This window comes from Poecile atricapillus, chromosome 2 (assembly GCF_030490865.1).
Source record: "Poecile atricapillus isolate bPoeAtr1 chromosome 2, bPoeAtr1.hap1, whole genome shotgun sequence".
Classification (NCBI taxonomy): domain Eukaryota; kingdom Metazoa; phylum Chordata; class Aves; order Passeriformes; family Paridae; genus Poecile; species Poecile atricapillus.
The window spans coordinates 2359305-2381747 of NC_081250.1; the positions used below are offsets into that span (position 1 = coordinate 2359305).

At 48.3% G+C, this 22443-nt stretch overlaps 1 protein-coding gene across 1 annotated transcript in view; it reads left to right on the plus strand.

The window, feature by feature from the left end:
* WNT3A (Wnt family member 3A) overlaps positions 1-14904 on the plus strand; it is an 85392-nt gene extending 70488 nt beyond the window's left edge. The window contains exons 3-4 of the mRNA XM_058833078.1: positions 10913-11178; positions 13916-14904. Coding sequence (XP_058689061.1) covers positions 10913-11178; positions 13916-14395 — 746 coding nt within the window. The 3' untranslated portion in view covers positions 14396-14904. The remainder of the gene's footprint in view (positions 1-10912; positions 11179-13915) is intronic.
* Positions 14905-22443: the final 7539 nt, after the last annotated feature.

The following is a 22443-nucleotide window of genomic DNA, read 5'->3' on the forward strand; positions in this document are numbered from 1 at the left end:
TGCTATGACTTAGTTGGTGCTGGCTAATCACAAGTGAGGGCAAATTTCATATAAAATATCTCGGGCCATTGTCAACCTAATGCGGCGTGACAGTGCCAGCACAAAGGGGGATTCATTCACCCCAGCAGGTAATAAGGACGATTTGCCATACCAACCAGGCAGTCTCGAGGGGGGCTGTCAAATACGATCAGAGCAGCGAAATGGAGCCTCACATTCCATTCTCAGGTGGGCGAAGGCGATCCTTTTGTTCAACCGTGTTGCTTCTGATAACAGAATACAATTATATTCCTTTTTTTTTTCTTTTTTTTTTCCTTTTTTTTTAAATTTTTTTTTGCTTCCCTGTATCTTACTGACTGTCGGAGTTGTTTTGCACAGGAGTCTTTGGGGCTTGCCTTCTTTTTCTTGCCTTTTTTTTTTTTTTTAATTTTTTTTTTTGGAGGCCGGGAGGGACCCCAACGATCCTTAAACCTGCAAGGCGCCCCGGAGAATTTCACCCCAGTCCTTCCCCGCTCTTTTTCCTCCTTCCCCTTTCATTAAGGGCTCTGTCCTGCCACAATGAGCGCCCTGTATCTCCGCTAATCACCCCCGACTGGCACACAGCTCCCTTTTGTCCGGAGCCTCCCAGGGATGTTGGGGAGACGAGGGCTCGGGGTAATTTCGGGGCGGATCGAGAGGACCATGGAATATTCAGGATAAGGCACTGATGGGATGGCGGGAGGAGGGGATCAGACGCCGCCCGAGTGTTTCACACATGACCAAGCCGACAGAAAGGCAGATGAGACACGAAGCAGGGTAGGTGGGGAGACACACACGGTGATGATTAGATCAGCAGAGAGATAGGGCGATACACAGAGAGATAAGGGCTGTTTGCTTTGCAGCTATCAGACTCGGGTTACCGATACCAGACCGTCCTGCTGATTTGCCTATCTTGGGGGTCTGGTTACCTGCGAGATCACCTGGGGTTGTTTTGACAGTCGCTAATTAAGGAGAGCATTCCAGCCCTCAGCCCAGCCTCGGCTCAGGCTCCCACGGGGGGCTCGGAGGGCAGCAGGGAGCACCAGCCCCGCTCCCAGGGCACAGGGCTCGTGGGCTGCCCTGGCAATCTGGCTCTACCTGTTTCAGGTACAGCCTGAAAGGTTTGGAAGTGCCAGAAAGGTTTGGAAGTTTGAGCACCGCGCCGGAGGTCGCAGCTCCGTTGTGCTCCGGTGCAACGATAACCATGAGCTGCCAATAAAGTGAAAAGAAAAAGATCCCATAATTCAGATGTTTTGGGGAAACTTGGCCTTCAGGATTTTACAAGCTGTGCTAATCCAGCCTCCTTCAATCCAACATTCCCTCTTATCTGTATCACCTTCATGTTCCCTGGCAGGAATTGCCCATTTAATAATTTCCCTCCAATGAGCTGAATCACAGCTAATCTGATCAAATGTCTTTTTAGGGCCTTTCATCTTCCCAGGGATGTGTTGACACTAGCACAGCTGGTTCAGAGGAAACAAGAACTCAATCAGAACTCCGTTCAAAACACAGATGGAACCCAAACCTAACCTTTCCTTTCAGATATGCAAAAGTGTGGTTAACTTCTTGTTATTATGCATTTGCATAAGTCTTTGCATTTAGGGGCCTGATTTTTAAGTGGTTAAAAAAGCCAAGCAAACCCTGGAGCGGGATTTTGATGAGAAACTGTGCAGAATCAGCTGGGCCCGGAGCTGCCAGAGCTCTCTGTGAAGAAGGGGACAGGCTGTGGTGTCACCAGAGCCATGGGGCAGCTCCTGGTTGGCATCACCTGCTGTGCTGTGGCTGCTGCATTCCTCCCAGAGCTCTTGGAGCCACCCTCATCCCATTCCAGGGAAAGCCTCGGCTGCCTGCAGCCTCCAAGGATGGCTGTTCTGGCAGAGTGGGCTTCCCTAGGTTTGGAGAGAATCCCCCGAGGGAATGCTGCTGAGGAGGAGGAGGAGGGGATGTGACACAAGCCTAAACACCAGGCAATGGCAGCAGGAGCTGGGGTTTCACTGGTGAGTGACTCCAGACCATCCTGGCCAGTCTGTAGAGCTGTGTGGAGACTGGAGCTGCGGACTCCCCATCCCTGGAAATGCTCAAGGCTGGGCTGGATGGGGCTCTGAGTAACCTGGGATAGTGGAGGGTGTCCCTGCCTCTGGCAGGGGATGGAATGAGATGATCTTAAGGTCCCTTGCCATCCAAACCATTCTGTGACTCTATAGATCTCTGATTGCAGTCTTCCAAAGAGCTCTTTGAGGAATGCAGTCAGTGATCCCTCTGCATCCAAGGGATCCCAGACAGCCATTTAGGCTCTGCTCCCGTTCAAAGCTTCCCAAGTAATCAAGGTCTTCAGGATAAGATTGATGGGTGTTTATATAACTCTGGACACTTCAAGAGCTGCTCTGGATCATCCTGGAGACCTGTAACCAGATGAGGCGCTGCTCAGAAAGTCTCCATGTCAGAATAATGGGATAGTTTGTGTTGGAAGGGACGTTTAAAGGTCCTCTAGTCCCACTCCTTTGCAATGAGGTGCCCACAACTCAGCCCAGAGGCAGCTCGAGGTGCTGAGGTTCTCCTGGAAGGCCCCATGGATAAACAGAGATCCCAGCATCAGCACCACTCATGGGGCAATAAAGCATCGTGCAGCAGGGGCTGAGGAGAAAACTCCTGTCTTGTGCCCCTCCCCTGTGGAATGCTGCAGGCTGGAATGGTGCCCAAAGCTCAGGTTGGAGAGTGTAAGACGAGCTCTCTGCCCATTGCTTGCAAATGGAGAAACTGAGGCAGAGCTTTGGAGTCCCCTGTGCCCAGAGAGGCCCTTTGTGCAGCATGTGAATCCCACTGGGTGAGGCAGTCACCAGGCTCTGATCTTCCCAAAACCTCTGGAGTCTCCTCAGAGTAACCACAAGGGCTCCCTGGCCGATGCTGCTGCGGTCGAGCAGAAAATTGGGGTCAGGGCACTCGGTGGTTCAGGCTTGGCAGTGGCACCAAGGAAAGAAACAACTTTAAAGATCTCAGAATCTCGGGATCTCTTCCTTAAGCTTTCACTTAGGAAAGTATTTTCCAGCACAACCTGGATGAACACTGCTCAGGCTGTAGAATTTGGGAGTGTGCTGTGTGGAATGAGTCTCCCTCCCAGCAGGAAGCCTGACTTGTCCCCTCCTGTTATAGCCCTCGTGCTGGGCACATCCGAGGCCACAACTTCCATCCTGATGGGTGGAAAGCAAACAGCGAGGGTGGGACAAGGACCCACACTTAAGGAGTAAAGGGGTGATTGAGGAGGTGCCAGGTCTGAGGTGCTGCAGGAGATCAACACGCTGAGGATGGGTCAAGGGAAATGGGAACACTGGAAACAGGGACCTGTCCAGAGGGAGGCTGAGGGAAGCTGGAGGCTGAGCCAGACTCATGGTTCTTTATCTGAGATGGGATCCTCTCTTGCTACGATCCAGAGGAATGTGAGCAAACTGAAGCTCACCTGCCTCTGAGGCTGCCAGAGACAATGTTTGGTTTCCAACGTTCCCAGTATTTTCCCCTCGAGCACTGTCAGGGTCCCAGCAGCTGTGACACCCCTGTGATCCTCCTCCTCCTCCTCCTCCTCCTCCTCTTCCCCTCCTCCCCTGTGATGGGAACAGCTCTTGTTCCCCTCCAGCGCTTGGGCACTGTCTGTGGATGGATCTGTCAGCCAGCGTGTGCCAAGGAGTTCCCTGGTGCTGGGCCAATATTTAATAGTTCTGATTGGCAAATGATTTCCTGCTTGGTGATCACTCAAAAAAAAAAAAAAAAAAAAATAAAAGGCTTTTAACATTTTTTTTTTTTTCCTTTTCCCCACCTTCACTCCTTTCCCTGGGGAGAAATATGTCCTGTGAAAATGTGAACCTTTGTTTCTTGGAATGGTTTAGGTTGGAAGAGACCTTTAAAGTTCATCTAGTCCATCTCCCCTGCAGCGAGCAGGGATCCCTTTCAAATGGATGAGGTTGCTCAAAGCCCCACCTAATTTCACCTTGGCTGCTTCCAGGGATGGGGCATCCACCTCCTCTATGGACAACCAGTGCTTCACCACCCTCATCATAAAAAATTGCTTTCTGATGTCTGGATCCACACCTTCTTAGTTTAAAATCATTATCCCTATTTTAGTTCAACAGCCCCCACTGAGAAGTCTCTCCCCAACTTTCTTCTAAGCCCCCAAAGAGCATCGTAAGGTGGGGGACATCATCCCCATGCCCTGAACTCTCAGTTTTTGGCTCTCAGGGATCTGCTGGCCAGCAGGTTTAGCAGAGCCCAGCCTCACTGAAGGACTGGAGTATCCTCTGCTGGAATCTGGGACAGCTGGGCTGCCCTGCTCCTCCTGCACGTGGATTTCAGAGCCAGCAGGAAATGCTGTCTGTGTTGGTGTGAGCCAGCAGTGATGCTTCCATGTGCTTTTGGAAATCCTGGGAGCTCTGACTCACCAGTCCCGTTGGATTTCACTCCTGCTGTTCAGAAAGGAGCTGTGCCTGCAAGGCTGTCAGAGCCTAAAGAAATTCCTTCTCCCAGGGGCCACCAGCTACTCAACAACCGAGCAGGCTCATTCGGTATTAATCTTTTCTGGGATTCTTCTTTTTCATCCAAAGCCATGCAGTGTGAGCTTTCACTCAAACTCTTCTGGTTTATCTTCATGGAAGTATTTCTGGTGACCCTTCCCTCAGGGAATGGCGCAGCTCTGCTCCCAGGGAAGCAGGGAAGGTGTCTCCCTTGATGGATTCAAGGAGGAGAGCACAGTGTGCTGAGAGCTGCTGGGTGGTGATCTTCGTACTGCAGTCAAAACCCAAATTCACCTCACCTCAGCCAAAGGCTGAGCTTCCAAAGCTCTTCACAAATTCCTCACCACCTTTTTCCACAGGACAACACCTTCTGATGCCCGTGATGCCAAAGGTGCAGGGAGGACCACAGGAACCAGCGAAAACTGAGCTAGGATGGGCCCCCGTGTAAAAGGCTGCTCCAAATACCAGGAACACCAGGTTGTTCCCAGCTTTATTTCCAGTTTCTTAGTTCTTAGCATTTATTTAGTTTATTTGGTTGTGTGTTTTTCCCTTTTAATCCAGATTCAGTGTAGTGTCAACTGTTGTGCAAATCCTAACTGACAGCTGTGGGTTTATATCCCCTCAAGCCAAGGAGGGAATTGAAGCCCTTTCTCACACTCCCTCATGTTCTTAGGGAGTCTGTCCTACCAGAAAAATGTTGGAAAGCCTTTGCACCTTCCAGCCCTCCAAGGTGGGTGTCTCAAGTAGCTGGAGCTAGAGGTACCTTTCTGTAGACTTTTAGCTTTGAAAAACAAAGCTCAGAGAAGCCAGCACGACTCCTCCCCACAGTCCTGCTAAACAGATAAACCATTTCCTCTATTTCACTCCATTTTTAGCAAAATGCTTCTCCCAAGGGTACTCCAGAAGTCTGTGGTGCCAGGAATTCAGGGCTCACAAAAGTTGAAAAGTTGAAAAGCCACACCTTTCCAAATGTGGAACAGGGAGCAGGATCCTCTCCTCAAGAGCAGACATGGCTGGGAATTCTTTCCTTCATTGTCTGGGACAATTCTGTTCTTTTCTATGTTGTTTATACATTATCCAGCCCCAAAAGGCACTAAGTCAGTGCCTCACTCCAAGGACTCTGTTTCAAAAAGGAAAGATTTAGGGTGTCAGGAATGGGGACAGCAGGGCTCAATGTTACAGCATAGAGGTGGTAAAAAGGGATTTTCAGAGCAAAATAAACCATTACATACTCATCCTCCTGCATCACCATATTCCATCTTGCCACATGTCTGGGATGCCTACCTGACCTGGGGTTAATAATTTTGTCATTCAGGGAAAATAAGTCACTGTCTGGGCAGAAGAACACACGAGAGCAGTTTTCACATACTGGGCAGCTGAGATATTTATGCAGTTATTCATTTGCCTTCCTCATCCCATAATCTGAGAACTCTCTGCTCGGCTCCAATTCCGTCTGCCTACAATTCTGAAGCCATCACTGAATTTAGCATTGCAGACTCCTGGGGAGATAAGCAGGATTGTCCTGGGCTGTACAGATAAGGAAGCAGAAGCACAGAGTGACCAAAGGATTTGCCCAAAGTCACACAAAAAGAGCCCTGTCACAGCAGGAAAACAAATCTTAGGTCACATCATCCTCAGGCCTCTGGATTATCAAAATTAAACTGCTCAGCCAAGTGTTTTTGCATCTCAAGATGGGTTTGGTGCTGGGACAAGTGGTCAGAGAGGTTCTGCACAGGATATTCAGGGGACATTCAGTCTCTCAGATTTCAGCCTGGGCTTCTTAGGGAAATCCTTTACAGAAGGGACCAATGACTTGGAGACCTCTGCTTTAGGGGACACCCCTCAAGGCCCTCTGTATGTCTCAGCACCTTTTCACAGATACTCAATCCTTCCAGAATGGAGAGGGAACTGTGGAATAGCACCAGACATCCAAGTCTCTGGGCCCTGCAGGGAAATCCAGGAGCAGGCAGGAATTAAACGAATTAAAGGAATTAAAAGCCAGAGCTTTGGTGACCAAAAGAAAGCAGTTAAAATGCTCTGAAGTCAACATCCCCGTGAGATATTGCTCCTCCTGCCAGGTGACTTCCCAGCAGCTCTCCCCAAGCCCTAAGGAGCTGCTGTCTCCTCGCTACCAGAACCACCCAGAGAGGAATGAGGCGACCTGACAAATACACGGCACTTTCCTGCTATCTTCGCTAAATCTCTTGCATTTTTATATGGCACCTTAATAACCCCTCATTTCCATTACAAGTGCATGCTTTCCTCCTGCTTATCTCCATCTCCATCCACTCCTTCTCCATTCCTGCAGCCCCGCCGCCGGCGGCTGCAGCCCGGGCAGGGTCAGGGATGCCGGGTAGGGGCAGGACAGTGCCGTGGCTCTGGAGGTGGCAGGACGTGATTCACACCGTGGCAAAGCTCCATCTGCGTCAATATTGAACCCGGTGCCTTAAGTTAGGGCTAGGAGATGTTAAACCCGGTGCCCTAATTTCGTGGAGTCATTAAGAGATCGGCTGCGACTTTCTCAAGAGGCAAACTCCTCACCTCAGTGCCCCGGGGCCAGATCTCAGCTCCTTTTCCCTGCCTGCCTGCATTCCCTAGGTAGTTACGATCAGATACAACGCGATTTGCTTCCTGTTGTGTGCTCTTAAGTGGTGGCTGCATTTCAAAAGCAGGGGAGTGATTATGTCCTATCCAGGCTGTAAAAGGCGCTGAGCGCTTTCTGGGAAGAGAAGAGCTCTCTGTAATTGCTGCTTCTCAAGGAAAATCCCATCAATACCCTCCTGGCTTTCAACAAGGGCTAAAAACTGTGGAGAGTTTAGGTGATGGATCTGAGATTTAGGGTTTGGTCTCTACAGCCAAAGCTGTCTGCCTGGAACTGCTTGTTCCCAGTCCTGGCAAACACAGGAATTCTCCAGGCTGTGCAGCCTGAAGCTCCCTGGGGTTTGGTGAGCTCTGCACCTGGACAGAATCATTGGATCGAAGGATCCTTAAGGTTGGAAAAGACCAACAAGGTGACTGAGCCCAAACATGACCCCAGCACTGCCAGATCCACTGGTGTCCCATGTTCCTAAGTGCCATATCCTTTTAAATCCCTCCAGGTGGTTCCAACACTGCCCTGGGCAGTGCCTGTGCCTGACAACCCCTTCAGTGAAGAAAATTTCCCTAATATCCACCCTAAGTATCCAAATTTCCCTAATATCCAATCCTTGACAGAACCTGAGGCCGTTCCCTCTCCTCCTGTCCCTGTTCCCTGGGAGCAGAGCCCGACCCTCCTGGCTGTCCCCTCCTGGCAGGGAGTTGTGCAGAGCCAGAAATTCCCCCTGAGCCTCCTTTTCTCCAGGCTGAGCCCCTTTCCCAGCTCCCTCAGGAATTCTCCAGCCCCTTCCCAGCTCCCTCAGCCTCTCCTGGTGCTCCAGATCCTTCCCCAGCTCCGTTCCCTTCCCTGGACACGCTCCAGCCCCTCAGTGTCTTCCTTGTGGTGAGGGGAATGCACAGGGGAGCACCTTTGTGCTGAGCCCATGGCTCCTGCTGAATCCAAGCTGGGATCCACAAACCGTGGTGTCCCAAGCCACGGCCCCCTCTCACACCCACACAGGAGAAGTTTTCCTGCACAAACACCATGGCTGTGGACATTTCCTTTTCGGTCCAAGCTTGGCAAGACACAGGGGGTCTCCACGGGGGTTTGCAAACATCAGTTCAGCACCTACAGCACCTTCCCAATAAGCCAAAGGCCAGGATCAGATCTCTCCTGAGCAGAGGAAAAGGTGATTCCCAAGAGATGAGAGCTGACCTAACCAAGGAATGTCCTTTAGTCATAGTCAGAGGAAAGCACATTATCCTTGTCTCTGAATTGGAGATCCCTGGATTTGATGGATGGACCACCTGCTGGGTCAGGAATTACCTGTATGGTGGCACTCCAGGAGATGCAGTGCTGTTCCTTGGCGGTGGTGCTGGGACTGGCACTGCTTGCTGGGGACGTGGACAGCGGGATCCAGGGATCCAGTGGGATCCAGTGCTGATGACACCAGGCTGAGTGGTGCAGTCACACACTGGAGGGAAGGGATGCACCCAGAGGGAGCTGGGCAGGCTGGAGATGAGGGTCTGTGCAAACCTCATGAAGCTCAACAAAGCCAAGTACAAGGTCCTGCACAAGGGTCAGGCCAATCCCAATCCCAGACACAGGCTGGGTGGAGATTGGGGTGAAAGCAAAACTGGGAATGTTGGAACCACCTGATCTTTAAGTTTCAATCCAACCATTCTATGATTTTATGGAAAGGTTTCAAGATTAGCTGGGCCACGCTGGGAGGATGTGGAAGGTGTGTCACCCTTTCTCTGTCCAGACACTGCACCTTCCACCTCCCTAACATATTTTAATGGCATTCACCCCACCACCTTATCTCACTGGCATTTGTGAGAAGCCTTTTATTTTTCAGAGACTCCAGGGCTGGTCAAAAATGTCCTTGGAGACCTCATATGAAGCTGTCTACCCCCAAAATTTGGTTTCTGTATCCCACCTGGACTTAGGCCAGATGCAAAGTCCCCAGTCCTGTTTGAACAGGACTTTCCTGTTCATGCTCAAAGCTGAGCTTTCACAGTCAAGAACTGCATGCTAATCATTTGCAGGATGCTGGGATCCTCCAGGCTGGACAGATGCTGAACAAGGGTTTTTCAAAATCACACTGGGGACCTGAGGGTTCCTGTGTTTTCCTTTTTCTGTTGTTTTTTTTTTTTTTGGTTGTAGCCCTCGGTGACTTAATAACCTCCCCATGTGCCCTGACAAACATGTTCCAGGACATTGCTCATCCCTTCAGCTTGTAAGTTCATGCACATTATGGGATTTGCATACTGTTGTATTTGGTAGCCTTCCCAAAGCAAAGCTTGAGTTCTTGCTTAAGCCTTCAATCCAGCCAGGACTGCTCCACAGTTGTGAGTGTTCCCCAAAAACACACTGACTTTTTGGCTTGCTGCATTAAACTCTCTCCACATTAGTAAAGCCTGGAAGCATCTGGAAGGCAAAGATTAAGCCAAAATGCCCAGGGAAAGCTCAGATCAGCAAAATATGGTGCAGGGAAGGTTTGAGTGGTTTTTGAGTAGTCAGCTGATACAAAGCTCAGTAGAAGCTTTGGTGAAGTTGCATCAACTGAAAATGTGACCTTGTGCCTTTATGGATTCATTAATATTTACATATCCCAGTGGAATCATCTGAAAAGTGTCAGAAGCAACACAGTTTCTAGTATAACTGGTCTATAAGCATGAGGTGAGTGAGGAATAATACAGGAGGTTAAGTGGGGCCAGTTATCAGAATTATTAAAATTGCCTCAAGGGTTTGAGAACAGTCCCGTTCATGGTAAAAATCCCATTTTACTGCAGCCAAAAAGCAGTGGTGTTTTCTGAGGTGTGGTGTTGAACTGCACTGTCATTTCTCATGAGTGAAGAAACCAAAACTGCAAGGAGGAAGGGAAATAAAAACCTGATATCTTGGTGTATTCCCCACTTGCAAAGCAGTTTGGAAAGTTTGGTTTATGTTTTGGCACAGTGTGGAAAAAGCGGTGGCATCCAGGAAAGCCTCCCCTGCTCCCCTTCCCTGCCCAGCTCTCCCTGTGATGGAAGTTCTCCACAAAAACTCCTCAGTCCTTAACCATGACATCTCCTGGCTGCTCCCACCCACCAGCCTGAGGCAATGGGCACAGAAGGAAAGTTCATTTCCAGTCCCCTTGGCAGGGACCTTAATTAGGGAAGTGAGGAAAACCTGGGGCAGGTTCAAGGTACACCTTGAGCACTGTCACCGTGTGAGAGGCACAGCCTCGGGGAAAAGAGGATGGAGGCTGGGGACAATGTTTGGTTTACATCCTGAGGATTGAGGACATGACCATCCTGGCATTCTCCTGCCTTACAGCCAGCAACACCTCTCCCTGTCAAGGAAGAGCAGCTTTACCTGGTGCTGGTCCCACCACTGAGACAGTCGTTAAGTGTAAACCTGCGTTTTCCATTTTTTGGGAACACACCCAAATTCTGTGTGTCTGAAGCGAAGCCCACGGCTCAGGGCCTGGCTGTGGGGTGCATTGACTGCACAGTACCAGACAGAATATTCCAGGTGCCCCCTGAAACTCAGGTTTGCACAGCTTTCTGTGGTGCCATGGCCCTATCCAAAGACCTGAGGATGACCCCAGTCAGACCTTTTTTGGCTGACCTCAGTGGCCTTGAATTCAAGCCTGGTCCTGTCTGCACAGGAGCTCATTTCCTAGCAAAAGAAAACATCTTTGGAGTAAGTCCAAGCCAGACCACAGGGAAGAGGAGGATTTCCTGGCCTTCTGCCATGCCCTCCAGAGAAGACGTTCACAGGACAGATCAAATCCATCCCTCACTGGCCCTTACTCACCGACTTCTCTCTTTCACAGCCACCAGGGAGTCAGCCTTTGTCCACGCCATCGCCTCTGCCGGGGTGGCTTTCGCCGTGACCCGATCCTGCGCCGAGGGCTCGGTCAACAAGTGCGGGTGTGACACGCGCCACAAGGGCTCTCCTGGGGAGGGCTGGAAGTGGGGGGGCTGCAGCGAGGACGTGGAGTTCGGGACCACGGTGTCCCGGGAGTTCGCGGATGCCCGGGAGAACAGGCCCGACGCTCGCTCGGCCATGAACAGGCACAACAACGAAGCTGGAAGGACCGTAAGGACATTTAAGTTTCACCTTTCCCGCTGTTCTTTTCTTACCTGACATAATGGATGGTGGGAGGGAATTAAGTGGACTCAAAAGACCTAAATCTGGGCAAATTTACGTCACAAAATGCTAATACCCATCCTGTATAGTTCTATATAGACGTACCTGATCTGTGAAAGCACCACATAAATTCACCCACACAGATCCAAAAGCCTGCCTTGGAGTCAGCTGTCCAGATCTCTTTTATAGAGGATGGATCAAGGCAGGTTTAAGATGGGATTTCATCCCATCTTATGAGGATATCTAACCCCAGAAGCTGGGGATGCCCCATTCCTGGAAGCATCCAAGGCCAGGCTGGACATGGCTTGGAGCAACCTGGTCTAGTGGAAGGTGTCCCTGCCCATTCCAGGGTGGTTGGAACGGAACAATTTTTAAGGTTCCTTCCAACCCAAATCATTCTGCGATTCCATAATTATAGTTATTAACTCAGTTAATAATGTGCTAATTGTGTCTGTTCCCTTCCACTGACTGTGGAGCACCTGAAGTTTGAATGCCATTGTCCATTCCCCTCCTCTGCAGCCTTGAGGGAGGAGAAGAGCAGGAGAGCTTTTCCCACAGCCCATCTTCTCAACCCTGTTCTGTTTCCCAGGAAATATTTGAACAAAATTAGAGGCAGTATGACTCTGGTACCTCCTGATTAAACTTGGATCATGCCCTGAAGCTGTTTTTACTTCAAACAATCCTGGAACAAAATGTGTTGGGGAAAACAAAGCACAAAATTGCCTTGTACACAATGAATCTTTTCCCTAGATGGAATAATCCCAAAAGGGGGGATATTGCTTTTTTACATATATATATATATATATATATATCAAGAATAGCCCATAAATGCCAGAAGAATGAAATTTGTGGGAAACAATTTGTAGAACTGAACCACAAAGCCCTTTTTAACAGAGATTATGCCACAGCTTCTCTGAGATAACAGAGAACAAGTTAATGTGGTCTTGTCCCCTCAGCAGAAGGTCTTGCACATATCCAGGAGAACATTTTTGCAGTGAGCTGTAGCAAACACCACAGTTACTGCTGGAACACCTGTCCTCAGGCAGGCTGGGCTTTCTTGAGAGCTCCTGAAGTGGATACTGGGAATTCCCAGTGGTGTTATCCCACCTCACACCACAGCAGAGCTGTTGGAATATAACTTTCGAAAGGGAAATACCACCAGAAACCAAAATTGTCTGCAAGGGAGACGACCACAAGCAATAATGTGGTTTCCTGCAGCTCTGGCCTAAATTATCCCAGGTAACCCCAGGGATGGGGCAGTGCTGGTGGCAGTTACTGGGATATGTGGTAGGGAAAAGAGGGCTGGGGAGAAGCTGTGTGGAGGGGAAAGGAGGGATTTCCTTTAAAGTGAGAATCCTTGGAAAAAAACGAGCAAACATCCCTGTGATCCCTGCAGAGGTCTTTCTACTCTAAGTCTTGTTCCTCGGCAATGAGTTCTTCTAGGACATTTTACAGCTGTCAGAGATTAGAGAGCAGATGTCACACCATGACCTGAAATCCCACTGCTTTAGAAAGAACTGGTGTTTTCCATTCTCACCATGCCAGCACCCATGGGACAGCTCTTCCAGGCCTCCACACTCGAGTGTTTCCAGCCAAACCTGAGCCATGGGTGATGTTTCATATTAGTTCCCATAGGAACTCCAAGCCTACCGCTCTGCCAGGAGTTTTGATTAAGTTCAGCGTGATTATTCGAACCAAACCTTCTGTGGTTCTCTCTCATGGCTAATTACAACCTGCTCTGCGGTGGGTGATACTCCGTAAATAACACAGGGAAGCACCTGGTGAACACCAAGGTGCTGATTCATGGCAAATCTCTTGGACTCAGGCTGGCACTCGCCTGTTCACGTACCCAGAAATCTGCTGATCACTCTGAAAATGCAGATTATCAAGCTGTTGCATAAGGTTGTCTCCCACCTCAGAGTACTGGAGGGCAACACCTCTATTTATTTAAACTCATTTTATAAGAGGTAAAAACAAGTAGCAAACTTCTGGGATCAAAAATCACCCTCCCATTTATCCCAGGAAAGTGTTTTGTGTTGAAGCCTGAGCCATTCAAATCAAAAGTTGGGCTTTTATTTTTTTTTTCTTTGAAATTATTTTAGAAAAGCCATAACCATGGTTTTAAAATAAAAATAAATTCCTTTTCAGTTTCTGAAAGCAGCCATACCAAGGCTTGAACCTTGTTCACTTAAGTAAACACAAAACATATGTAAAGGGTGGAGTTCTGTTCTAGATAGCTTGGACATTTCATATTCCTTTTATTTCCAACACAAAAGCTTCATTTTTCATTTTTGAAGCATCGCTTGTGTAGCTTTCTCTGTTCTTTGCTTCTCTGCACTGATGTGTTTGAATTCTTTTCCTGGGTGACCACACTGCAGTATTCCCACATGAACATTGATAAGACAGTAGTTAATAAGCTCAGAAATCTCCTTGGTGAAAGTTTTTGGTAAATCCTTAAATTTGAGTTGGGAATCAGAACCGGTCACTTCACAAAGTACAGAACTTTTATGGCTTAGACCCAGCTGTGAGCGGGGGGTTAAGGGGATTTTTGTTAACAAGAGTATAAATATATCTATTAAAACATCCATAATTCCTTGTAAAATGATGGCTAAGTAGCAGAATGTCACAAGAGGTTTAAATACAAGTTAACGTGTTCCTTCTCCCTTGCCTTCCCTCTCTTTTGCAGTCTATCATTGAGCTCATGCACCTCAAGTGCAAGTGCCACGGGCTCTCGGGCAGCTGCGAAGTGAAGACCTGCTGGTGGTCCCAGCCAGACTTCAGGGTCATCGGCGACTACCTCAAGGACAAGTACGACAGCGCCTCAGAAATGGTGGTGGAGAAACACCGGGAATCCCGCGGCTGGGTCGAGACCCTCCGGCCCAAATACAAATTCTTCAAGGCCCCAACAGAGAAGGACCTGGTTTACTACGAGAACTCACCGAACTTTTGTGAGCCCAACCCTGAGACAGGCTCCTTTGGGACCCGCGACAGGATCTGCAACGTCACCTCCCACGGGATTGACGGTTGCGACCTTTTGTGCTGCGGCCGCGGGCACAACACGAGGACTGAGAAACGGAAAGAGAAATGTCACTGTATCTTCCACTGGTGCTGCTACGTCCGCTGCCAGGAGTGCACACGAGTCTACGACGTCCACACGTGCAAATAAAGCAGGCAAAACCCTTCGCCGGGCTCCGAGTGGAGAAATGGATTTTGAGCCTACTTCCTCTGAGGCTGCAGACGTGAGAGAAGTCTACTTTTTTGATATTAAAAGAATAAAAACTGGACAAAAAAAAATAATTGAAATTTAAAAGGCTAAAACTGGTTGGATAGAATAGGTCTAATGACTGCTGGGCTATCCCGAAGTACATCTGGCAGTCACACAAGTTCTGCCCCAACGCCGATGCCTCCGGCAGGAGAACAGCTTTTTCCACCAGCCCTCAACACCGAGCTGGAAAAAAGAGCATTAGCAAAAGCATGGATTTGCTTTGCTCTCACCCACCTGAAGTGACTCGTGTGATTAAGTGTCCTTTGAAAGACTTGCATCTTCCTAAGCATCTCCTTTTCCCTCAGCCAGGCAGAGGCTGTGTTGAAGAGCAGCACTGAGCTTTCAGAGATCTCTCTGCAAACCCAAATGGCCAGACTGTGTAATATGAGCAACAGCAGCAAGAGAAATAAAAGCAGATAAATTAAGGATTTTTTAAACAAAGAACATGACTACTTCTTTTGCCTTGGAACCAGGGAAGTCTACAAATATCTTAGAGAGCTGGAGAGTGGGCAAGCTCTTGATGTGAACTTTTTAGCATAGTAGCTTCTGCCAGATTTGACATAGGATTCTGTGACATCTGTAGAAAGAGAAGGAGGGAGAAGAGGAGGGAGAGAAAGAGAAAAAACTGCTGATGACTTCCTGTAAATGCCCTGTTGGCACATAGGTGATGTGCACAGTACGGAAAAGTTCAGTGTCTTGTGTGTGAAGTGAAGAGGGCTCAGTGTGTGCTTTGAGAAGGACACTGTCCCACAGCTGGGAATGCTGCTCCAGCTCTCCAGCCTGGGACGTGGCTCAGCCAATGAGTTTTCCTTGGAAATACACGGTGCAGTGAGTCCCCTGGGGCTGGACACTCACTCCTGAGCTCAGGACATCCATCTCCTCAGCACCCCAGGGAAAGGATGGAAAGGGAAAGCGTTCACCCTTCCCATCTCGTTGGGGAGTTTCGTTGCCAGCAGTGGAAAGTGCACTTAGTTCATCCACTCTCTGCACCTGATGCAGGCTTCATGGGCACTTGGCAACATCCCGAGCCCACAGGTCTGGTGGGAACATGGATCTGAAGGACTCATTGTCACCCATTAATTTACATGAGGGTGAACCAACCCACCGTCACCACCACACCCCGCAAGCTGGAGCAGCCTCAGACTCAAGCCAAACCTCGTTCCACACCCAATTCCTACAGCCATTCCCACCTATAAAAGTGGCACAGATTAAAATGGACAAACCCCAGATGCTGAACCAGCCCAGAGTTTGGATAAGTTTGGACACAGAGCCAAATCCCAGCTTTGCAGTGCTGGCCCATCTCTGCTGCTCACACCTGACTCCCCATCTTTGCATGTTGCTCTGCTTCCAGTTCCAGATCAGGATCGCAGTTTACAGAAACAGGTCTCACCTCCTCCATGGTCATCAGGGCTTCCTTCAGGGTATCAGGCATGAGCTCAGCCCATCACCTTGGCATTTACAGCACTGTAACCCTGCTTGGCTTGTTCCTGGTCGATATTGGGATAAACGAGGGGTGACCCAAGCATGGAGTCACAGCCTGTTTTAGCCCCAGATGCACTTGCCCTGTGTCCTCTTTGCCTTTCTCCTGCTTTTGGGCTCCTAGCCTGGAAAAAGGACAATGGATCAGTGTTTATTCTGTCTCTTCAGTGCAGGAAGGGAAACAGGGCATGAGTTAATTCCTTTTTCATGGCAATGCAATCATGGCTGTTGGCTGGTTCACTCCTGGAAATCTTTGTAGAGAAACCAGAGTGCTCCTCTCTGCGTGTCAGCCTTTTCCCAGGAACCAAAGGAGGGAGGAAGAAGGGAACAAGCAGAGCTTAATCCCATCAGAGAGAAAACAGGAGGAAATGATGCCTCCGAGGACTGACTCTGAGTCACGGTGTCTCCTGGGACTATTCCTAGGCTGGTGCAGTTTATGCATCACCCATTTGTCTCAGGGCTGTGCCCAAGGGCACAAGCAAGATTTGCTTATTGATGGAGGCACTTCTATCCGTGCTTTGCAAAAAAAAAAAAAAAAATTAAAAAAAAATAAATGCAGTGAAATGAAAACAGAAGAGAGAGAAGGAGAAAGAAGATCAAGAGAAGCAAAGAAAAATGTGGGGAGAAAATCCCCATACCTGTGATATCTGTCCATACGCTGCACCCCACTGATGGCCACACACCAAGTGGAGAAGGCAATAGATCACTGGTAACTTTAATAAAGGTCAATTAATGGATGCATGACTGATTTTCATAGTGCAGTCCTGGAGAAAAGGAAAACTTAATCATGGGAAGTAGAGAAGGAAGCCACTGCAGTGGGAGGTTGCACCTGTAACCAACATCAAGAAAGCAAATGCTCCAGAAAGCCAGGTGTGGGGTGGAAGACATTGATGAATTGGAGAGGATGGGATAAGGGAAGAAACATCTGATTTATTTAATATGAGGCAGTGCAAGCAGCCACAGTGAGAGATGTCAGACACGTCCTACCAGGAACTTCTGTCTATAAATGGTGACCCAACAGTGAAAATTCAAATAATTGCAGGCCATGATCCCTTCAATCCATTGACTTCAGCGGGGACACATCCACAACTGGTTTTACCCTAAGATTTTTAGGCCAAGTGCTTTCAAACTCCTTCTTTAGTACCACACCAGTGAAGAAATGGGTTAAAGGATTTGGCTTCCATGCATGGGAGCTGGAATCTGACCCCAGCCCATCCACAGCATGTTCACATCCACCATTTCTGCTTTTGCACCAGAACAAGCCCAGCATCACCACCAGGTGAAGCTTTTTGGGAAGCAGGGGGAAAAAATATTGAAACTGGGAATTTGCTGAGTAATTGCTTCTAGAGGTGAACAAATTTTGACTGCAACAGTGGGATTTATTTCATCTGGCCTAATCTGTTCATCTAATTTTCTGCTGGGATCGATGGCAAGAAACAAATCCATGGAGGTGATTCATTGTACTTAGGATGGTACCTAAGTTATGTTTGGTTAAATTCCCTCTGGGTGTGTCTCTGACTTCAGCTGCTGAGCTCAGAGTAGATGATGAGCTCTTCCATGGGTCCAGACTGATGATGTGAAGTCCACCATGAGTCAAGGAGGTGAAGCTACAAGCTGATCATCACCTGAGATGGGCTGGAAGTCGTGCTCCTTCCCTCCAAGCTGGGGTCAGGCTTGAACCAGCACAGTGGTTGGGACTCCCCCCTCCCCACATTCAGGGGGTTTTTAATGAAGCCTATGGGTACTTGTTTGCATTTGTCATGTAATTAATCATCTCTGTGATGATACCATGTAAGGGGCTGAGCAGCTGCTACTAAAGTCACTGAAAAACGCCTGCGTGAATTCTGTTCCTCACCCCAAGCACCCCCAGGGGTTCCAGTCCTGGGTCTGACTCTGCCCATCCCTGAGGGGGGAAAAGAGCCTGTGAGGGGTCTGGGAGCTGGGCCTGTGTCTGACCCCATGGTTTTGGAGAGGGGACTTGGGCCATTGCTCACTGCTACACGTGAATTCGGGAGGTGTCTTTGGAAAACTGAGATCCCTCTCCACTGCCTACACTGGGTGTCTCAAATTGGGGTTTCCACTGCACTGGTGAGAAAAATTTAGTCAGTGATGAGTGAGGTGCCATCCTGCCCTAGAGGAGATGGTCTAAATACCACCCAGAGCTGCCTTCTGCTTCAGGTTCTCCTGTGAAAACTGTGGGACCTGACTTATGGAAGGGTCTTGGCATTTCCCTCAATAATAGAAACATCTGGTGACATATTACAGGTGCCCTACAATGTTCTGTTGGGGTCCAGATGTTGTCTCAATGGCTCAAGACCCACAGAAATCCTAAACCTGGGCAGTCAGAGACTGCAGGGTGTCCAAAATGACCCAAGATGTCTTTGTGTAGGCAGCTGAATCGGGCACTTCTCTGGAAACAGTTCTGTCAAACCTTCTCCCCCATCTTGGTGTAATGCTCCAGTTTATAATCAAAATGAAAATATCATTGATTTCCCACAAATGGGAGCTGGCCATCTTCACCCCTGTGCTCCCTGGTGTCCTTCCCTTCAGTGTGCCCCGGTGAGGACTGTCCTCAGCAGATGGTTTGTACCAGGGGTGTGTCTGGCAGGACCGGGGAAAAGGGACAAGATGTCACCCAACAAAGTAACAGATGTAAAAAATAAAAGTGAAAAAGGACCATAATTCCATCCTCTCACATGCTGCTATCCAACCTCTCCTTTAACTGAACAAATGGGCCAGATGGGCCCCATCAGTTCCACATCCAACTTATTAAAGATAGTGGAGTGACCTGCGAGGGGTGAATTTGGCCTCATCTCTTTTCTTTCTATGAAAGAAATGGAAAGTTTAGGAGTTTTGGTTGATTTTGTTTTGGTTTTTTTTCTTGGTTTGGTTTAGTTTTAGAATTTGGGAGCTTCTCTTTCTCAGAGAAAATGAAAATATGGGGAGGGAAGTGCATGATATTTTTGTTGCTTGACCCTGGTGTATGTCTCTCAGCTTGAGTATCATGCTCAGCACTGACAGTCTTCTCCAAAGCATTTTGAAGTCTCCAGAATTGCTTCCACTCCTTATGGGAAGCTTCACGTGCAGAACTAAAGCAGTCAGGATTTAATTTTTGGAGGGGATTGCAGAGACAGCCACACCACAAAATCCTACATGGCACAGAAATCCCTGAGTCAGCACCGAGCACGTCAGCCCTGCAGTGCTGTCGTCTAAGCTGAGCATTGCAGGTCTTCTGTATGAACAAACCTCAGAAAACAATTTATTCTGCCTCTCAATCTCAAATATTTTTGGTGTTCTCATTGCATTCAGATATATTGCCACAGAAATGATCATGGATTATGTGACATTTGTCACTTGTGTTCATATTCTTATCATGCCCCCATCCTTAAATTCATATGCAGGAGAAACACTCTGAGCTTTGGGTCACTTTTTTTTTCAGCTTCAAAGATTGGTTTCAGTGCTGAACATCTGATGTTTGATGTTGTTGGGGATATTCAGGATTGCAGCACGAGCACTCTGCAGGAGCTGGGAGTTGTGAATCCAGTCCTGGGATCTATGGAAATGACTCCAGACTTCCCTTGATGCTTTAACAAAATCCATTTGGGAAGATGAAAGCAGGGCAATGAAAGGCACCAAATCCAACTGCCCTGCAGATATCAACCACTGCGCCTGCTTCCATGGGCTGCCCACAGGGAAACAACTCCTGGCTCTTCCAGAGTCCTGCTCCAGGGCTGAGGCTGCAGGGAAGGGATCACCCTGCTGGCAGTGGCACGGTGAGGGGGATGTTTGCTCAGATCTGTCATTCCTCAGCTCAAGCAGCTGTTGGGATGAGAAGATGTAAGAGAGTGTTGGATGGTGGGAGAGAAGGTGGGCAGGAGGAGATCTCATCTCTTCTTTATACCTATAGTTTCCTATTTTCTGCCTCCCTCCAAGCTAAATCTTGGCTGTTTTAGCAGTGGCTTCTCACTACGCGAGTATCTCATTTTTTTAGATTTCCCCTCTCTCACTGGAAGCAGCAGTGGCATCTGGCTGAATTGTTTTATTCATGGCTTAGCCCTTCCATCCTCCTGTTTCCTGCCCTCCCTTGTGTTCTCCAGTGAAGTTCCTGATCTGCAGCTCCTCACCCCCTGGCTCAGGTCCCCGTTAACAGCTGTGGGGTGCAGATTCCTCAGTTTGATGGGAAATGGAGGCTCCTCTGGCCTCCATTCCAAAGAAGGGGTGTTTAGTCCTCACTCCTGCCCTTCCCAGTGTCTTCATGGGCTTGGGCAATGCCCCCACTTTGCTGCATTTTCCAGAGTGTCTTTGGTGCATCTCCACCTTGGAGGAGGAGATTTTTTCCTTTCTCAAGCACAAACAAGAGGCCAGGAGTCGATTCCCAGGCAGTGGTACCTACAGTGGGATTTGGAATACAAAGTGAGATGCTTAAAGGCAGGTATCTACATGTGTGCTAGGTGCTTAAAGCCCCATACAAGCCAAATTATGGGCTCCATTTGCCTAAACTTAGCGTTTAGGGCTGAACTAAATTATTGAAATAGGTGTCTAGAGCCATCTGGGATGCTCCAGGGTACCCCACTGGCTCCTAAAAGCCACTCTGGAAGAATGTGGGCTTCCCTTAAATCTCAGGGCATATCTGACGAATCCATGCAGCTGTTTTTCCATCAGAGATGGGTGTTTAGATGTCTGACTCCCATGCAGACACAGGCTTGTGGACATCCACAAGTGTGTGTGTGCATCCATGAGCAGGATCCCACTCCAGATTCCAAACTCTCTTCAGATTCTCTAAGGTGGGAAACTGTTCATGGTCTCAAATCTCTCCTCACTTAAGCCAACAAAAATCAGGTACAAGTGTCTCAAGGGGAGCAGAAGGCGGACCTATGATGTAAAAATAATGATTTGAATTCACTTTGCTGCCTGGTTTGTCATGGCTTTGACCCCAAGGGAGCGTCTCTGCTCTTTCTGTTGAGGATCACATAATGGAAATGGATAAGTCCCACCAAGTCATCCTTGGGCAGAATCCTGCTCTTAGGTGAACACCACCCAAACAAAGTTCCTGAAGCCACAAGGGTCTTTTCCACATGATCTCCTCTGTCTCTGTAGACCTTTTCTTACACATATTCTGCACGCCAAGGGAGGTCTTGGACAGCCCTGCATGGAAGTGGGGAAAGTGTGAGGAGAAGTTTTCCCCGTTTCCCTTTCTTTTCCAAGTTTCTTCTTATTATTTATTAGTATTTATTTATTTCTCTCCATTCATTCCACTCCACCAAAAATCCTGAAGGCAGGTCTGCTGCAGACTGAGTGTCACCCAGGGTTTTGAGGGATGGCACCATGGTGTCAGAGCTCCTTCCCAACACTTGCCACCTGCTGCTACACCTTGGAAAGCACAAGAGGTCTGAGTCTTTTCAAGTCAGCCTCCCAAAAACTCCAAAAGACTTCTGTACAGATAAAATTCTCTGGTGTAGTCCTGGTTGTCCCACTGCTCCTGTCCCCAGCTGATGGCAGCCCAGCCTTCACCTCCTCATCCCAGTGGGACCCACTCAATCAACCCCTTGTGGCGTCACTTTCTGTCCCTCCCAGGACCAAGCCTGCCTGAACAAGACCTGTCATAGCTTTGGACTCTCTGACAAGCCCACCAGCAGTGTGGAAGACATAAAACACAAACCTGTAGCACCCCAGGGGATTCCCCCACGGTACAAAACATGCTTGTCCAGCAGTCAGGGACAAGTATCTTCTTGTGAGTGGGATTTTTTGCCGTTGCTTTCCCTTCCCACAGACTGTCTGCCTGATTACATCTCCTTCTTCAAAGCTCCATCACTGTCTGTAACCCCTGCCCTCACCCCTGTGTACAGATTGCATGTATGATACAACCTGAAATTCCAAAGCTATTGTACAAAGTAGAATTGTCACCTTTTTTTTTTTTTTTCTCTCAGTATTTTGTTAAGTCTGATGATTTTTTTATGATTATTTATTTTATGAATAAATGTATATATTAGTAAGAGTATATATTTGCGGAAATAACTCATCGGGACAGTGTTGTTGCTCTGCTGTTGTGCTTGTGACCTCATTGGCTTTTACCCTATTTTCTACTGACAGCACATTAGCAATGTCTTGTAACTGTTTTTTGTTACCAGTTAAGTTTGATAGATGTGTTAACTTTATAATGAAAATTAAAAAAAAAAAAAAAAAAAAAAAAGCATTAATTTTAACTTGTGTTTGGGTGCTTTTTCCCACTGTTCTGTAGTTTTGACTGGATGGTATTTCACATCACAGGCTGAAATTCAGCTGGGGAGAAATAAGAAATAAATATGCCTTCCTCTTGTAGGACAGGAGTTGTGTGCTTTGGAAGAAGAGATGTCACCTGTGTTGTCACCATTTAACCCAGGCACAGTTTCTGTGGGAGGTGACAACCCAAATATGAATAAAACAGATCCACTCAGACTGCCACGAGTCCATTTCTCAGCTGAGCATCACCA